The sequence below is a fragment of the Canis lupus genome, chromosome 25, assembly GCF_003254725.2.
Source record: "Canis lupus dingo isolate Sandy chromosome 25, ASM325472v2, whole genome shotgun sequence".
Lineage (NCBI taxonomy): Eukaryota > Metazoa > Chordata > Mammalia > Carnivora > Canidae > Canis > Canis lupus.
Window position 1 is genome coordinate 27,731,196 of NC_064267.1, and position 17,261 is coordinate 27,748,456.

Sequence of the window (17,261 nt, forward strand, 5' to 3'; positions counted from 1 at the left end):
AGAGGATGGAGAAATGTTGCTTAGAATGTGCACTTGCACTTACGTTCCCTGATGAACATTCACAGGGTGCCTGCTTTGTGCAAAAGGCCACGTGGAGGGTTGCAAACGATGCAAGGCAAAGGAAGATCCCAGTTATAATCAAGAGTGAAAAGAAATGTGGAAACTTTGACAACAGGGAAGACGAAGGAAGTGTGGCAAGCAAAGCATGATGTGAACCTAGAGAAAGGCAGGCTCTGAGAAGTGTCCTGAGGCATGGGGGAATGAGATCGCCTATTCTGGCAGACACTTGGCAGATACAGGATCCTCAGATCACCCTAAGAAGTAGCCACCGTCAACCCAACAAATCAGGAAACCCAGACTCAGGGAGGTTAACAGTCAAGGTCCTACCATAAGCAGGTAGCAGAGCCCCTGGTGATCCATGTCATCCCCTCTCTCCATAGGGTTCTGCTCCACCAACCGATGAGCAGAAGTGACACACTGCTGCAAAGAACACAGTTGTGTATTGAGGTAGCACCTCCTGGTCTTCGAAATAGCATCTCTGAAGCTGTGGGCTTCTAACACTCACTGCATTTTTCCTACTACATATTAAAAAGAAACATGTGACTATTATATTTAAAAGGCTCATCTGGATATACCTTGAAGTCATCCCGTGTAACTGAAGGGGTACGAAGATGTCACACTTTGGGAGCCACTGCGTTTTCCCACACTAGCCTTGAAAGATGATGAGTAGGAGTGTGGCCCATGGAGAATCTGAATTTGCTCAATGATCACCCTATGTGGGTCAGGGTTATTTTGCACGTCTGCCTCCACTGAAATGAAAATGTCTTCTTGGTCCTCACAAGAATGCTTTCTTTTCTCATTATCTTGGCCAGTAAGTGGCATCCTAGGGTTCTGGCAGTGCACTTGAATGAAAGGCAGTGATGTGAATAAAAGGCCCAGGGCCCGGCAATAGCACTGCTCCTGTGTCCTGTGGGCTGCCTCTGCTCCTGTGGGCTGCCTCTGCCCGCCCACCTCCACCTACCCTGGGGATGCGCTTCCCTGCCACTGCAGCGATGGACCCAAACCACCAGAGGGCAGTAACACAAGCCAGATTTGTCCTTTGGATCCAAATGTGGATGCACACAGTTTAATAATATGTAAAGCCCATTATTACAAGCTTTTCCTCTCCCCACCCCCTATTAATGAACAAATGCCCAGGGGTAATGCAGATATTTCTAAATACAGTGCAGGAAAGGGCAATCTGTACTCATACACAGGGAGTCTAACACGCAGTGATAAGTGGAAATGAAAATAAACACCCAGATGCAACTAAACCATTAAGGCTAAAGATTTATCTGTCTAGATGGCTGCATGCATGGAAATATAGATGCCTGCCTCTCAGAAATGGGCATTTTTAAAACATTTATTTCATTAATTTTTATTAAGAGTTCAGAATAATACCTGTAATGATAACTACAAAGCTACATGAGGGTAGAGGATGAATTTCATCTTTACTGCTGGGCATACAAAGCGGGATTTTACTCTTTGGCTAAGATAAGTGAACAAATTATTCAGGGTCTTTCCATGGACATCTAGAACCTGTAACTCCACACTTTAAACAACGACACAAATTTAAAAAGAACAACTGGCTAATCCTCAAATCATAAAACATCAACGGACATTTCCCCACATCTATTCAGGGTCCTTTGAGCAGATGAATGATTCTTGGTGTTTTTGAAAGCAGAATCTCTTAGTGTGGTTACTGGTTTTAACATTGCAGCACAGAGCACACAATATACTGATCGAGCCGGGATACTTTTACCCATGGATAACCTATCCATTTCTCAATAAACAAAGACATGGAAATGACCATGACATTTTCTCATCATGACAGAAAGGAAGATTCCCTGACCCTATGTTTTCACATTGGTTTGAAATTTGAGGGTCTTTGGAAAAGCAGGATGGAGTCACTGCAAACAGCATGTCTCCAGAGTCACCCCATTAAACCCTGATATTTGCAAAATGCTTGACAGATTATCAAATATCCCCACACAACATGTGAGCAGAACATATGGAATTCAGAGTCAAACGCCTCTAACTCTAAACGTAATATTAGGCCACCTTGGGAATGTGAATGAAGCCTTCTGCAGCTTTAATTCCTTCCTAAGGCAGGTAGGAAGGAGGCCAGATCCTGAACTACCTCCCTGTGTAAAGAGGAGGGTCACTTGTGTAATATGGCGCAAACCACTGAAAACTTAAGATTTATAAAGAGTTCTGTTATTTTCCTCCATTTTGTAAACAAGTAACTAGGGCTATCAAGATTTGTCCAAGGTCAGAGTCAGTAAAGGTGGAGCAGGGCCTTGGCCAGGTGTTCTCATCCAAAGTTGTGGTTCTTCTCACCCTCCAAAGTGACTTTGTCAGCCCTGACCTTTGTTTCTCACAGTTCCAGAGGCTGGGAAGTCCCAGATGGAGGTGCCAGCAGAGTAGGTTTTATTGTGAGGACTATTCTCATGACTTAAAGAAGCAATCTTCTCACTGTGTGCTCACATAACCTCTTCTTTTTGTCCATGTGGAGGTGTGTCTGGTGTATCTCCTTATGAGGGCACTAATCCCACCATGGAAGCTCCACCCTCATGACCTCATCTAACCCTAATTACCTCTCAAAGCCCCATCTCCAAATTCTATCACACTGGGAGGTTTAGCACTCCAACAGTATAAATTCTGGGGAACACAAATATTCAGCCCATAACAAGGGGTAACACTGGGCCTCTTTATCCTGCTCCATATTTTCAGTCTAGGACAAATATTTGCTGATAATGTGCTAGGGGCCAAGCACAGTACCAGGCCTTTGGGGTAACAAGAATGACTAGGAGTCCCCAAAGAGTTTAATGTCAGGACAGTTCCTATGAAATGTTCCAAAGAAAAGAACATTTATGACACATTGGGCTTTTATGACTACGGATAGCATAGTTTATTACAGCAAAATTCATGAGATCCTTCTTCAGATAGCTGTGTTTGAAACAATTGTAATGAGAGTCTGGCAACTAATCAGTACATAATTAATATTTGATAAGGCAATTAATGTATTAATTTCCTGAAGAAGATGGGGTCAAAGGAAGGAAGGAAGGACATTTTCAAATTTTTAGCCTATAGATGCTTACAAGGAAACACAAAGGATCTGTACCTCCTGGTAGGGAATTGTCAGATCCAGTTATGGGATGATGATTATAGCATAACTGGATATTTACTAGGTATGTTGAATTTCTCTCAGTTGAGTTGATATAATTAAAACTGCTTTCTGGATTAGAAAACTGAAAAGGCTCAGCTTCAATTAATATATATTGGCTGGGGCGCCTGGGTAGCTCAGTCAGTTAAGCATCTAACTATTGATTTTGGCTCAGGTCATGATCCCGGGGCAGTGAGATCAAACTCTGAGTTGGGCTCCGTGCTCAGTGTGGAGTCTGCTGGAGATTCTCCTTCTCCTTCTGCCTCTCCCTCCACTTGCACACATTCTCTGTCTCTGTCTCTGTCTCTCAAATAAATAAATAAAATCTTTAAAAAATATATGTGTGTGTGTGTATATATATATATATGCTGACTATTATATGCTAATAGTATGTATGCATGCTAGTATGTATGTATTGATGTACTTATATAAATATTTAGTCCATAACTAGGGGTATTTTACATATACGTAAAGTCTCATTTAGTTTTTATAATAAAACTTTGAGGACATTTTGTTAGATAATTTAAAACGAAGACCAGAGAGGTAAGGTGGTAAGTGACTTAAGATAGTACTAGAATATTCTTTTCAACCATTCAAATGTTATTTTGATTACACACACAGACACACATATACACACCATTTTTTCCTCCAATCATCCCCAAAATGTAACTCCTAAGATTTTTTTTTCTGTTGTTATTTTTGGTATGCTACTTTATTTTGCTAAGTAGCATAGGGGTAAAGTTGGGGTTTTTTGAAGGTATATATGTTTGAAAGGGGAAAAGCCTATGCAAATTTCTTCCTCTCTTCAAAAGTAGGCAAGGATCTCAAGGAAGAGATCAGGTCCCATCTGCTCTGGAGAATTGTGTTGTGTGTTTAGCCCTGGGATCCAAAGGATACCCACTCGAGGAGCACGGTCTGCATTTCTGAGCAGACCAGAAAAGAAGAGCTCCCAGTTTCAGTCCCCCATTTGAGGCTGGACATGTGTTGGTAGCAGTCTGGAAACCAAGCCTGAAGACAATGGAAGGCTGAATAATAGTGCCCCCAGAATCTCAATGCCCTCATCCCTGGAACATGTGAATATTATTTTATGTGGCCAAGACTTCATAGATATGATTAAATTAAGGATCTTGAGACAGGAAGATTATCTTGGATTATCAGATAGGCCCAAAATGCAATCACAGGTGTCCTTATAAGAGAAACGCAGAGGGAGATTAGACACACAAAGGAGGAGGCGGCAATGTGAACATCGAGGCAGAAAACAGAACGATGTGGCCTCATGCCAAGCAAAGTCAGCAACCACTAGAAGACTAGAGTCAAGAAAGGGATTCTCCCCTAGAGCTTTTGGAAGGAACACAGCCCAGCTGAAACCTTTATTTTGGTCCAATGAAACTGATTTTGGACTTCTGGTCTCCAGAACTATGAGAAGATGAATTTCTATTGTTTTGAGCCACCAAGTTTGTAGCTGCAGTAGTCATTTGTAACTGAGGGAAAGACAAAAAGTCAGATATATGGAAAATTAGAAAAAGGAAGACAGTTTCATGTACTAACCACTGACTTAATCTTACCAAAATGTTGTTTTAAGACTGTGACATTTAGCAATTCTTCTGTCAAGAGAGTTTGCTAGATAGGCTTTGAGGTCAAGAACACTATGTGTAACTCAATAATTATTTCTTCCTGGTACATAACACATACTAGATAAAGCAGCAATTCCCCAAACCTCCAAAATTGGTCTCTTTGTGGCAACAGTGAGTCTGTATAAGAGTTAACTTTGAAATACAAAGAAATATAAAACCATTCATTATGATGTTCACTGCACAGCTGTACAATTTTCTATGAGTGACTGTGGTTCTTACCCTGAGTCCCCAGACCTCTCGAAGTTCTTTTTTTTTTTTTAAGATTTTATTTACTTATTCATGAGAGACTCAGAGAGAGAAGCAGAGACATAGGCAGAGGAAGAAGCAGGCTTCCTATAGGGAGACCGATGTGGGACTAGGTCCCAGGACCCTGGGATCATGACCTGAGCCAAAGGCAGATGCTCAACCACTAAGACACCCAGGTGCCCCCCCTCCTTGAAGTTCTTGAGCTTTATTCAAAGGTTTGGAGCTCTGAGAAAGAATTATATGTTAATTCTTACATATACCATAATAATAAGGCACTCTGAATAGAAGATGTCTCATGGGAAGATGGCAAAATGGCAAAATGACTCAGAGGCCATGCTAAGGAGTTTAGATTTCATTCTAAATGTAGTGGGAAGCTGTGTACGAGTTTGAGAGAAAAAGGAAACGACTGTAATTAGATTTAGGATGTTGCTCTGGCTGCCCTGTGTAGATGAATTGTAGTAGAGAGGTACGCAGCCCATTGGTCTAGGAACAGATAACAGTAGCCTGGACTATGACAGTAAACACGAAAATACGAAAGTAGGCACAAGTGGAGACCTATCTCAGAAGAAGCTAGGCTAATCCGATTAGCTAGAGGGGAGGAGTAAAGGAAAGGGTGAACCAGTGATAACTCCTAGGGATCCTGCCTAAGTTAAAAGATGATAGCTGGGAAGGCCAAAAATGGGGGAGGGGAAAACTCTTAGGCTTGTTTATTGGCAGGGTGGGGAGGAGAGGGAATGAAGCCTCCAGATTAGGAAATATTATGCTGATAAGTAAGGGGAATTAACAAGTAGGCAGTGGAATATGGGGATCTGGAGCCAGAGAGTAGCTCTGGACCAGAAATTTTGAGTGTCAGCAGTATAAAGATGATGGCATTTAAACTACGTTAGATAAAAGAAGCAGGGAACACCTGGGTAGCTCAGCGGTTGAGTGTCTGCCTTCTGCTCCTGGTGTGATCCCGGGATCTGGGATCGAGTCCCTATCAGGCTCCCTGCATGGAGCCTGCTTCTTCCTTGGCATGTGTCTCTGTCTGTCTCTGTCTCTCTGTCTCTCATGAATAAATAAATCTTAAGAAAAAAAAAAAGAAAAAAAAAGAAGCAAAAACTCAATTAGTAGCACAGGTAGATAGGTTATTTAGAAATGAAATCTGCTCTCTTTCTCTTTCCCTCTCTCTCTCTCTCTCACACACACACACACACACACACACACACGCAAACGCACACACGCACACATGCTGAGCAGCCAAATAGCAACTTGCCAGGGCTTAACTGGAGGACATAGAGAATCACTGACTCTCTGGCTGCAATCTCAGTGCTTTGGGAAGAAAATTAAATAATCAAAACTGAACAAAATTCTAGAATGAATTCAAAATTTGGGGAAGAAAATTAAATAATCAATGCTGAAACAATTCTAAAAAATGCTACTGTCATCCAATTAATGTATATGGTTTTTAATCTTTCACTTTTGGTACTTCTCTTTAAAATGACACTATATAGAGTATAGATGACAGATGACAGACAGCTAGATAATTGAAATTTAAGATAAAATATGGTAAATACTTGGAGATTATAGCTGTGTTGAAGATATGGATGAATGAATGGGTGGGTGGATGAGTGGATAGATGGATGAACAAACAGATGGGGAGACTGATAGAGACAGATTTTAAAACACTATTTTATATTTGGCACATGGTGGATAATTCAGCATTCACCCAAAAAGGTTACCTAGAGGAAACGTCGTGCTTGTTCATGAAGTTTCAAGGAGCTGGGAAGGAGATAGGTCATACAATAAGGAGAACTATCTTCAGACTTATTAATCCTCTACCAAATTTCAAGAAACAAAATCTATCAGTAATCTAAAGATGGGGAAGAGTTACATTTTCAGAACATAAGAATCCCATCTGAACACCCACATCCCCTGACAGAGGCCATGATTCAGTTTAGAATATTAGAAAAGGTAATGACAGGTTCACTTGGGAAGTAAACTGTCTACATTTGATAATCCAAAGGCAATTAATAATACATTAAATTGTCTCCTCCAACTAATATCATTAGCAAATAATTCCATCATGAAACTCAGGAAAAAAATATAAAAATGCAGTTAATAAAAGATTACAAAATCTTCATCCAAAGTCAAGAACACGCCCACATTTTGTGCAAAGTCTTCACCTCACCAAAGACATGATGCAGCCGTCGTATTCTGTGAACAGAATCCAGTATCTCCAAGGTCAATGAACCCCGTATGAAGTTTAATTTTCACTCCAATCTTCTATAATGTTCTCTGGCCTCCTTTAATCTGAATGAAAATTAGCAAACTTCTTCAGCCATTTTTCCTTTCCTAGGGTTGTTGGTGAGCCTGGTATCTACAACCCAGCCAACTTTGCAGAAAACCACAGTTTAGATGGAAAATCACTTTGGGTTTCTGGCTCATCAGCAGTACTGCACATCTAATTAGCTCAACAATTGGTCCCTGTGATAAAATCAGCTAATTTTATGTTCAAATGGCTGCTCCGTGGTAAGCAATACTGTCACTCTCAACTCCAAGTATAAAGAAGTTGCTGAAGAAGCTGGTTAAGAGGGGGTCACTGGGGGCAAACTAGTGAAGACTATTAAATTAGTAACCTAAGTCAATGTTATAGTTAGTGCACAGGGGTCCCACCAGGGCTCAAGATGAATTCCCAGAATGTAATGACAGGGCCGGAAATACCAACTCTTAAAGGGGAAATTAGTGTGTATAAAAATGCATGGAATGAGTCATCTGCAGAATCTCCTGCTCTCAGAAATAAACCTATATGTTTGTGAAAAGACTATGAGTCCTAGGCCTTAATCTAGTATTGTTAAGAAATGATTCTACCTAGATTAAAGACCTCTGTGGTTTCAGGAATTTGTGCAAGGTTACCCTAGGTAGAAAACCTAGGAAAGTCAACCCCAGGAAGTCACCTCTTCAGCTTCCTCCTCTCTTTTACTCACCTGTTAGGGCAACTGGAGATATCTCGGACTCTCTCCCTAATTTGTAGGATCTATTAGAAACATTATTAAGGTGGGTATTTTTTAAGGTAAATGCAAAAGCAGAAATCAAATTCTTTATGGTATAAAAGCTAATTGTATCATCTCTCATAGGCACTGCAAATTACTGACTTTTTTTGGTGTGTATATTACCAATTATACCAATTGAATGATTAGAAATTTAGACAACTTTCAAAACTAGAAACAAGAAACATTAATGCATACAATCTTACACAGAGATACAAAGAGATACATACATACCTCTATCTAAACATATTAATTATATCTATATATGTATATAGATAAATATAGTTAGAGATATATAAATGATTTCATTTATCTAAAGTGCTTAAAACAGTATATTAGCATGTAGATGCTGTTCTGTCATCAACATCATCACCATTATATAGCTACATATATACTATATATAAATCTATAAACTATGCATGTAATGGTATATTATGTAACTACCTGGTTACAGCAGGATGCCTGCTGAAAAATAAACTTGTCTTTTTCTTTCTCTGCCCTAAGAGAGGTGCCAGAAAGTCACTAAATCATGGTAGGTCATCCTTCAGGCAATGTAGGCAATCAGCTGCCTGGATGGGATGGGGTGCGGTAGATAAGGGACCCCTTGTAGACAGTCACATCAGTCACTTCACATGCACCAGCTCAGACCCTCTCAGCCTCACCATCCTCTCCTCCAGCTACCGCTGCAGTCCTCAGCTCTGTATGGACTCTGCTTAGCTTTAGGCAGGTGCAACCCTACAGTGATTCACCTCACACACATGCCATGTGCCTCCTGTCTCCTGCTGCAGGGACACAGTCTCCTGGGTCCAAACATCTGCCACTCAGAAGCACAGAGTGAACCCTTGGGGAATGGCATCTGATAGACATGTGCTTACCTTCTTCTTCCAGAATGACTGGTCATTCCATAAGGACCAAGAAACTTATCACTGACAGCCCAGACCAAATTATATCTGTTCTCCCTCCTTTCTTTTCCACTCCCCCTGTCCCTTACTCCTCCTCCATGGCACCAGACTCCCACGTTAAATGGGCAGTCCTCAGACACAAGCCTTTGCCACAAGCTGTGTTCCATGGGACCTGGAGTAAGATAAAAATTATAGTGGTCACCCAGGTAGGGGCACAATTAGCCCTACTGCTCACCAGGGAAGGTGACAAAATGAAGCATTTTGTTCTTCAGTTCCCAAAAAAGGAAAATTATTTGACCTGTGTGGTAGAGATCTGGAAAGGGGTGAAGGAGTGCTCAAGGTGGAACAGAAGAAGAAATCCTGGCCCATGGCTCCTCGGCAATGACTGTGTCAAGAATGGAAGACCTTTCTGCACTTGATGGAGTCCAGTCAAGGGTCCATAGGGCTGCAGCTTTCAGCTCTTTCCAATGGTGACTTCTGAAAGTAAAACTACTTGACCCTCATACTGCATATCTCCAGAAAAGAAAGGGAGAGAGCATTTTCTGGTGCAGCAATGCTGATGGCCCTGAGGAGTGTGCTCCATGGCAGTCCCACGCTCTTGCAATAAGCCAACACAGGAGCAGAGGCTTGGAATCTCGGGTATCCCAGCCAGAGACCCAGACTGACATGCCCTGTGCCCCCTACAACAGAGATACACACCCCTTATAGACTGCCGTGCTGTCTAATCAGGTAGCCATTAGCCATATGCAGCTATTTAAATATATAATTAAATGAATTAAAATAAAACAAAACAAAATACTCAGCTTCTTGGTTGCATTAGCCACATTTCAATGTTCAATGGCCAGAATGTGGCTAGTGGCTACTATTTTGGAAAGTGCAAAAGAGACCAATGCAATCATGGCAGAAATTGTACTGGAGATGCGGCTCTAGTCTAGATTTTAGTCTAGAGTCAAGACTCTGGGTTTTAGTCAGTCAGGAGGCAAACACTGGATTTGCCACTCACCTACCGGGGGAATGTACGGCCACTTTTATTTATATGGTAAAATAAAAGAAATGTGAGAGTATTTGCTCTCTGAGTTGGTAATAAAGCACTCATATGTGGTTACACTAACAACAATGGATATCTGGATGCTGGGGGCACAGGAGACCCTGAACTTTATGTAAGACCCTACTTTTAAAAACCAAGCAAAAATATTTATATGTATGTATGTATTTAGTTCCCACATACTTAGGTACAAAACACTCAAAAAGTATTTGGTTAGACAACTATCTAGAGTATAAGATTATCATTCCCTAAATCTACAAATCTACAAAAATAATGGAGAAATTATTAAAACAGTTCATTGCATTTAATATCTAAATTTTATTTCCTATATTTATCAGTTATCTAAAATCAACATGGGCTCCACGCAAAGCTAAGGATAAGAAACTATACTGGGTTAGAAGCCAAAAAATTAGGTATAAGTTAGCCTTTTCATCATCAGATGGAAAGTACTAACCTTTTGAACTTAAAATTCTCATTGTGAATATCAGAATATCATCTCATTTTGCTATATTCTAGAGAGACATTAACATACTTCTCAAGTCTCTTAGTAGAACTATTGGTATCTTAAGAGACTGTGGAGCACAATACTAGGTAATTTACATACTGCATCAATCACATGTCAGTATTACTTGTTACTCACATGGCCTTTGTAATTAAATATAGTGAGATTAAACCAAAGAGAAGGAATTTTTAAGTTCTTGCTTGGGGCTGATGCTCTGTTGGGCCTACCTAGTACAGCATCTTGCCTAGTGTAGGCATTTCCCTACCCACCTCTCAAAAGTTAGTGTTCCACAGATCCTGAGCCTTCTCCTCTTTTATCATTTTTCCTAAGTGACTGTATCAGCAACTAGGGCTTCATTTACCAAATATAACTCCCAATAATAAGGGCTACCATTTATTGAGCATGAACTATGTGCTAGGCCCTGTGCCTTACAAGCATTAACCCGGTTAACAATAACAACAATTCTCTTTGCAAGGAAGGAATAGCCCACATCTCCTCCTAACAATCATCTGGATGCCCAGATCATAGGTACCTTAAACTCCACGTTTCCAGACTTAATTTACCTTTCCCACAAATCTGCCTCTGTTTCTCCATACCTTCACACAAAACATAGCAAGCCCAAAACCTACAAATCACCCTGGATTCCTCCCTCTTATTTTTTCTCCACTTCTAATCAATTTCCAAGTTCTATAACTTTTACTTCCTTTATATCCCTTTATCCCATTCAGACTGGCAGCACCCTAAGGAAGGGTCCCATCATTTCTGGTCTAGAGTCCTGTATCAGCTGTCCAGCTCATTTCCCTGAATCTTGTCTTTTTTCTGTAATCCAAGTTATTCTAATGGAGCATTCTAATTCTGGGCATCTGAGATACAGGGATAATAATGAGGTCTCTCTCCTTATAGGGTTTGCATGAGTTAAATAAGATAGTTTTCTAAGTGTCAAGTACTTGATAAAAAGTTATGCAGCTGACATATGAATTAAGATAATTTGGTGCTGGAGGCTACATGCTTAACCACCACCACATATGCCCAGGTGAGCCCATCATTATTAGGAAAGTCATGATGAAAAGACAATAAAAAAGGATAATTTGCAGTGAAAAGTTTTGAGAATGACAGTATAGATATACTCCAATTACTCTAAAACTTTGCAGCTTTAACAACAAACATTTATTATCCTTTGGTTTCTATAGCACCCTTAGCTTGGCAGCGCCCTTGGCTTGAGGTCTTTTCAGGTTGTAGCCAAACTGTCAACTGGGGCTGCAGACCCATCCACAAGCTTGACTGGGGCTGAGGGGCTTGTAGGATCTTCGGGACTCGCCACATGAACCTTTACACAGGGCTGCCTCACAACATGGCAGCTGGTTTCCCCCAGGGCAAGTGATCCAAGAGATCATAAGAGAGGGCCCCCAATAGGGAAGCCAAAGTCTTCTAATAAACTCATCTCAGAAGTGACATCCCACCACTTCTGTCACTCATTAGGAGTGGGTCATTAAATCCAGCCCATACTCAAGGAGAGGGGTTTACACAAGGGTAGAGACCACTAAAAGCCATCCCAGAGGCTGCTTACTATTATCACCCAAATAGACATCACAGCCCTGGAGGGAGAGGGTGTGCTAAGAATAAGTGGGGGCCTATCAATATCTCTTTTAGCCCTCTCTGCTTTTCAGAGTTGAACTGACTGTGAACTTCATATCCTGCTACTGGATCTATTGTTAAGCATAAATGTAAATCAGGAGATATAACAATAATTAAAATTTAAGTATCATCACAAAGTTTTAAAATTAAAGCAATGCAAGCTATTTTTAAAAGAACCAAAGCTCTGTTGGAGATTTTTAAATATTATACAGGAGTGAAAATAATTATTTCATGCTGTAGTATCTATATTTCTAAGAAGTATTTTATTATAATTCAATCTACTCTTATTAGCAAGAGACAGTGAGTATTCTGAGTTGAACTGCTTGCCCAAAAAAATATAGGTTGGAATCCTAATTCCTCAGTGTCTCAGAATGTGAGCTTATTTAGAGATAGTATCTTTACAGAGGTAAATCAAGTTAAAATGTGGTCATTAGGTTGGACCATAACCTATTATGACTGGAGTTGTCATAACAAGAGGAAATTTGGACACAAAAACAGACATGATAGAGAAAAGATAATGTAAAAAAGGTATAAAGAGAAGACTGCCATCTATAAGCCAAGGAGAGGGGCCTGGAGCAGAACTTTCTATGGCAAGCCCCAGAAGGAACCAGGAGCCAAGCAGAGCCAGCACCTTGATTTTGGACTTCCAGCCTCCAGAACCATGAGACACACATTTCTGCTATTTAAACCACCAGTTCGTGGTACTTTGTTATGGCAGCCTGAACAAACCATTATAGAGAGAAGAAAGAAAAAATGAGATTCAGCAAGAGAGAGGCAGAGAGAAATAGTAAAGAAGACTATATGTCAAGATACATATTCATCTGAGGTGAGTTGATTTTAAAAAAGTCTTCCAAAAAGAAATTCACAAAGGCCTACTTCTAAAATCTCATTTAGCATATTTATGGACCAGAAGCTGATGGAAATTGTGTAAATGGAACACAGTGGCAGGTGAAAACAACCAGATTCTCCTTCTACAGGTGGGGTCTGACTTGGTGGAGACCAACAGTGGGAGTCCAGGAGCAAAACAGGGCCCTACCTTCTGGTAGTCTTCTTTGGACCTCAGGGCGACCTCCATGTGCTCGGTAGAGGTTGGATAGATGGCTGAGCGGTACTGAGTGCCATAGTCATTGCCTTGGCGCATGCCTGGGAAAGTAGAAAGCAGAAAGGATTACTGGAGTGGACCAGGCAACAAGGCCAATGTCACAAGTTTTCTATGATTCCTGTGTTACTAAGTGCTTGCATTTTTAAAAATTGAAGTATAGTTTGACACACAATGTTACAACAGTTTCAGGTGTACAACTTAGTGATCTATCAAGTCTTACCTTATGCTACACTAACCACAAGGGCACCTACCATTTGTCACCATACAATGCTATTACAACACCTTTGACCATATTCCCTATGCTGTGCCTTTAATTCCAGTGACCTATTCATTTCATAACTGGGAGCTTGTACCTCCCACTCCTCTTCACCCCTTTTCACCCATCCCCCACAACCCTTTCACTCTGGTAACTATCAGTTTGTTCTCTGTATTTATGGGTCTGTTTCTACATTGTGTTCATTTGTTTTGGGGTTTTTTGTTTGTTTTTTGTTTTGTTTTTTAGATTCCACAAATATGTGAATTTGTCTTTTTCTGTTTGACTTATTTCCTTAAAATAATATCCTCTACGTCTATCCACGGGGTCACAAATGGCAAGATTTCATTCTTTATCCATTCATCCATCAATGGAAATTTAACATGGCTTCCATATCTTGGCTATTATGAATATTGCTGCAATAGACCCAGAGGTGCATATATTACTAAGTGCTTATTTTAATTTCATCTTGACACTCTCCTTAAATAAACACAAAATATATTTGTTTTGCTTTGCTTAATTTAATTACAACATATATGTTTGAACTTAGGTAAATTTATTACAGGTCTTAGATCATAGTAGATGCTCTACAAATATGTATTTTTCTATGCAGATATTTAAACCATAACATATTCCATTTTTCACTTGCAAAGCACTGTGCTGTGCATTATTTTTTGGGATCTTAATGAGATACTCTGTGTGGCAGGTTGTGGTCCCTCACTTGGGAAACAAGGAGATGGGATTATGTATGTGTAAGCACATGGCATACTGCTCGGCACATAGGAGGTGCCTATAAATGACTAAATAACTGATATTCAGGGAGTCTGAAGAGCTTGGCTAAGGTCATCCACCCAATTAAGGAAAAACCTGAGCCTTAAAGTTAGCCCAGCCCATTTCCCACTCTGTCACAGCTGCTAAAGTATAGATCCTGACCAATTTCTAACTGAATAATTTAGTCCCCAAAGTTAAACAGCCACAGGCTTAATATAGATCTTCTATAGATCTCCATGCTGTTGTCACAATGAACTTCCCATGTGTTTACTGCATCATTCAAAAATCAACCTCAGTTTTAGCAAGTGCTCCAAGACTCCTCCAACAGAAGATTCAGTCTTCCAAAAAGAACAGCTTTGTACTTTCAGATATTACTGTACATGGGAATTACCGGGGGATATTGTTAAAAATGCAGATTCTGGTTCAGTAGGTCTGGGGTGAGCCTGAGTGAGACTCTGCATGCATTTCTAAGCTGCTCACGAGTGGTGCTGACCTCCAGACTGCACTTTGAGTAGCTAGGGTTTAAAATTTGCTCAGATGTTTTCCAGATTCTTTATAATCCATCAACAATAAGTTTAATTCCAATAATGCAGTGAGGAAAACCTAAGTCTTTCAAAAACACAGGTTCCTGAGGTATGCAGTGTACAGTGCTCCCTCTGCCTGCCCCCATGCTCCCAGAAGGCACACACTTTTTACTAAACTCCTATTCAAGACTTAGTTCAAGCGACTTCACTCCACAAAACCTCCCTTGAGTGCTCCTTAGGGCTGTGACAATCACTGACTTCTTTGTCTCAGAGATTTTATTGTATTGCCTTGTTATTATATGGTTGTCCCTCTTCCTTGCCTGTGAGCCTTCCAGAGGGCAGAGCCTTACAGTCATAGGACCTGGTATAGCATCAGACAGTTGGATATACTTCCACTAATATTTGTTGCATGAAGAACATATGAGTTTATATCTTGTGATCCAAAGCCCTGCAATCAATACTGGAGTGCAAATCAATCAATCAAAGTGCTTTTTACTTTGTAAATGAAAATGCAAATTCAAATGTAAATAAAAGAATCTTAAGAGCTCTAGGAAAAAGTTACCAGTAATCTAATACATTTGACTAGTAGAGGGAAGTGTAGTAGTTAAAGACACTAAAAGTTCACTATGGCAGTTAATGAATAGACAAGCTAGAATTCATGATCAAAACTAGAGGCTAAAAATAGAGGTTTAAATAATAACAAATGAATAGGATTTATGGTCAAGTCATAGGCTATCTATGGTGTGTACATGCATACTTGTGCACCCAGTGGGGGGTGTTTTCTGGACCTACTTGTTTATACTTCAGATTGGCTGACTTCCTAGAAATTCCATCTTCCCACCTTCAGAGTTCCATCCCCACCTTGCCACACACATGGGGACCAGAAACTAATTAGTGGCTTAAACAGCCAATATTAATGACACCAGAATATTAGTTTAATAATATATAATAAAAATAAACCAGCTCATGTCTCCAATAAGCACTGTATAATACCAAATTAGAATATATATTTCATTCCTATATAAGTTATATATTCACTTAAGTATCATAATATGATTATTATAATACATAACATATAGGTATTATTACAGCACAAATATTATTTATGGTATCTACTGTGTAGGTATTGTCATAGTATTATTTATTAAGCACCTAACATGTGTCGAATACCTTTCCAGGTGCTGAGAATACAGCAATAAATAAAAGCAAACCCTACCTTCTCAGAGTTCACATTCCAGTATAATTTAAGAAATTGGATAAATACACATTCCAGAATGGCACTTTGGCAACATTTTTTTCTTTGCCTTCCTGAATGTCCCCTCCTTCACTTAAATGAAAGGCTTTCCTTGTGTGACCACTTCACATTCTTTGGTGCACAATGATGTTATGGTAGCATTGTTGTTCTCTCTGAAAATATTCTCCAAAACATTCACCCAAAAGATTGGTGGATGGCTGATTTTCAGTAAAATCTGACCTATCTCCATTCGGCACAAGGTTCAGAACAGTAGGGTCTCCGTGTGGAGTTGTTATATATCTACTCAAGTTCCCTTTCTTGTGGAAGATAAACTAGTATATGAGTAAAAGAGGACATGCAGAAGTGATTTATTTATATTTTTCAACAAATTTTGCTAACATTCCATGTGCCTTGTACACTGAAGACAATAAATATCTCTGCATTTGGATGAAGATACTTGAATTATCATAGGATTATGAGAAATTGCTGCTTATGAATAAAAACTGACTGTTTAGCAAACAAGATGGGGATAATTAAGAATCATCCCAAGGAAATTATAGAATAGTGGGCCCTTCCACTGATCATATTTTCACAAATAGTCTGGTAGAAGAGTGCACAATAAAATCTTTAGACTTATATCCATATTTAGAGCTCTCTTATAGTGATATGACAACCTGAAGGGTAGAAACAGAAAATTGCATGGTTGGGCAGAAAAGATGCACATGACTTGTCATTTCTAGACAAGTTTATAAGGTAATGAATTTCTATAAAAAACAATCCATGGATTATTTTTTATGTAATTGTGGATTGTACTACTACTACAAATCAGGATAAGAATTTATGAACCTTTTCCTGAAGCCATGAACTCTTGAATTAAGCTCTAACTTGATCATCTGCTAACTGTAATACTACAATACTGATAGGGCTTCTGTCACTGTTGTCCTTGTCTTCTTTGTGCAGACTTTGGCTATCCCCAAATCACCCTGGACAGCTATAAAAAGGAGTAACATAGTGGGCATTATCCACAGCTCTGCCCTAGATACCTCACACCTCTCCCTTTGCACCAATCCAAACTGACTATTCATCAATATGGAAAAATGGGAATTATTCACACAGTTACAGTCACTATCTTCAAGTCTTACAGATTTGAATTTATAGCCCTAACCTTCTGATCCCAAC

At 39.8% G+C, this 17,261-nt stretch overlaps 1 protein-coding gene across 10 annotated transcripts in view; it reads right to left on the reverse strand.

Moving 5' to 3' along the window:
* Nucleotides 1-17,261, reverse strand: part of MSRA (methionine sulfoxide reductase A) — a 433,824-nt gene that overhangs the window by 96,930 nt on the left and 319,633 nt on the right. For 9 of the 10 annotated variants that reach the window (XM_035720981.2, XM_025462940.3, XM_025462939.3 and 6 more), the window contains one exon: nucleotides 13,235-13,341. The exons of the other annotated variant lie outside the window; for it this stretch is intronic. In XM_035720981.2, coding sequence (XP_035576874.1) covers nucleotides 13,235-13,341 — 107 coding nt within the window. The remainder of the gene's footprint in view (nucleotides 1-13,234; nucleotides 13,342-17,261) is intronic. 10 annotated transcript variants of the gene reach the window in all.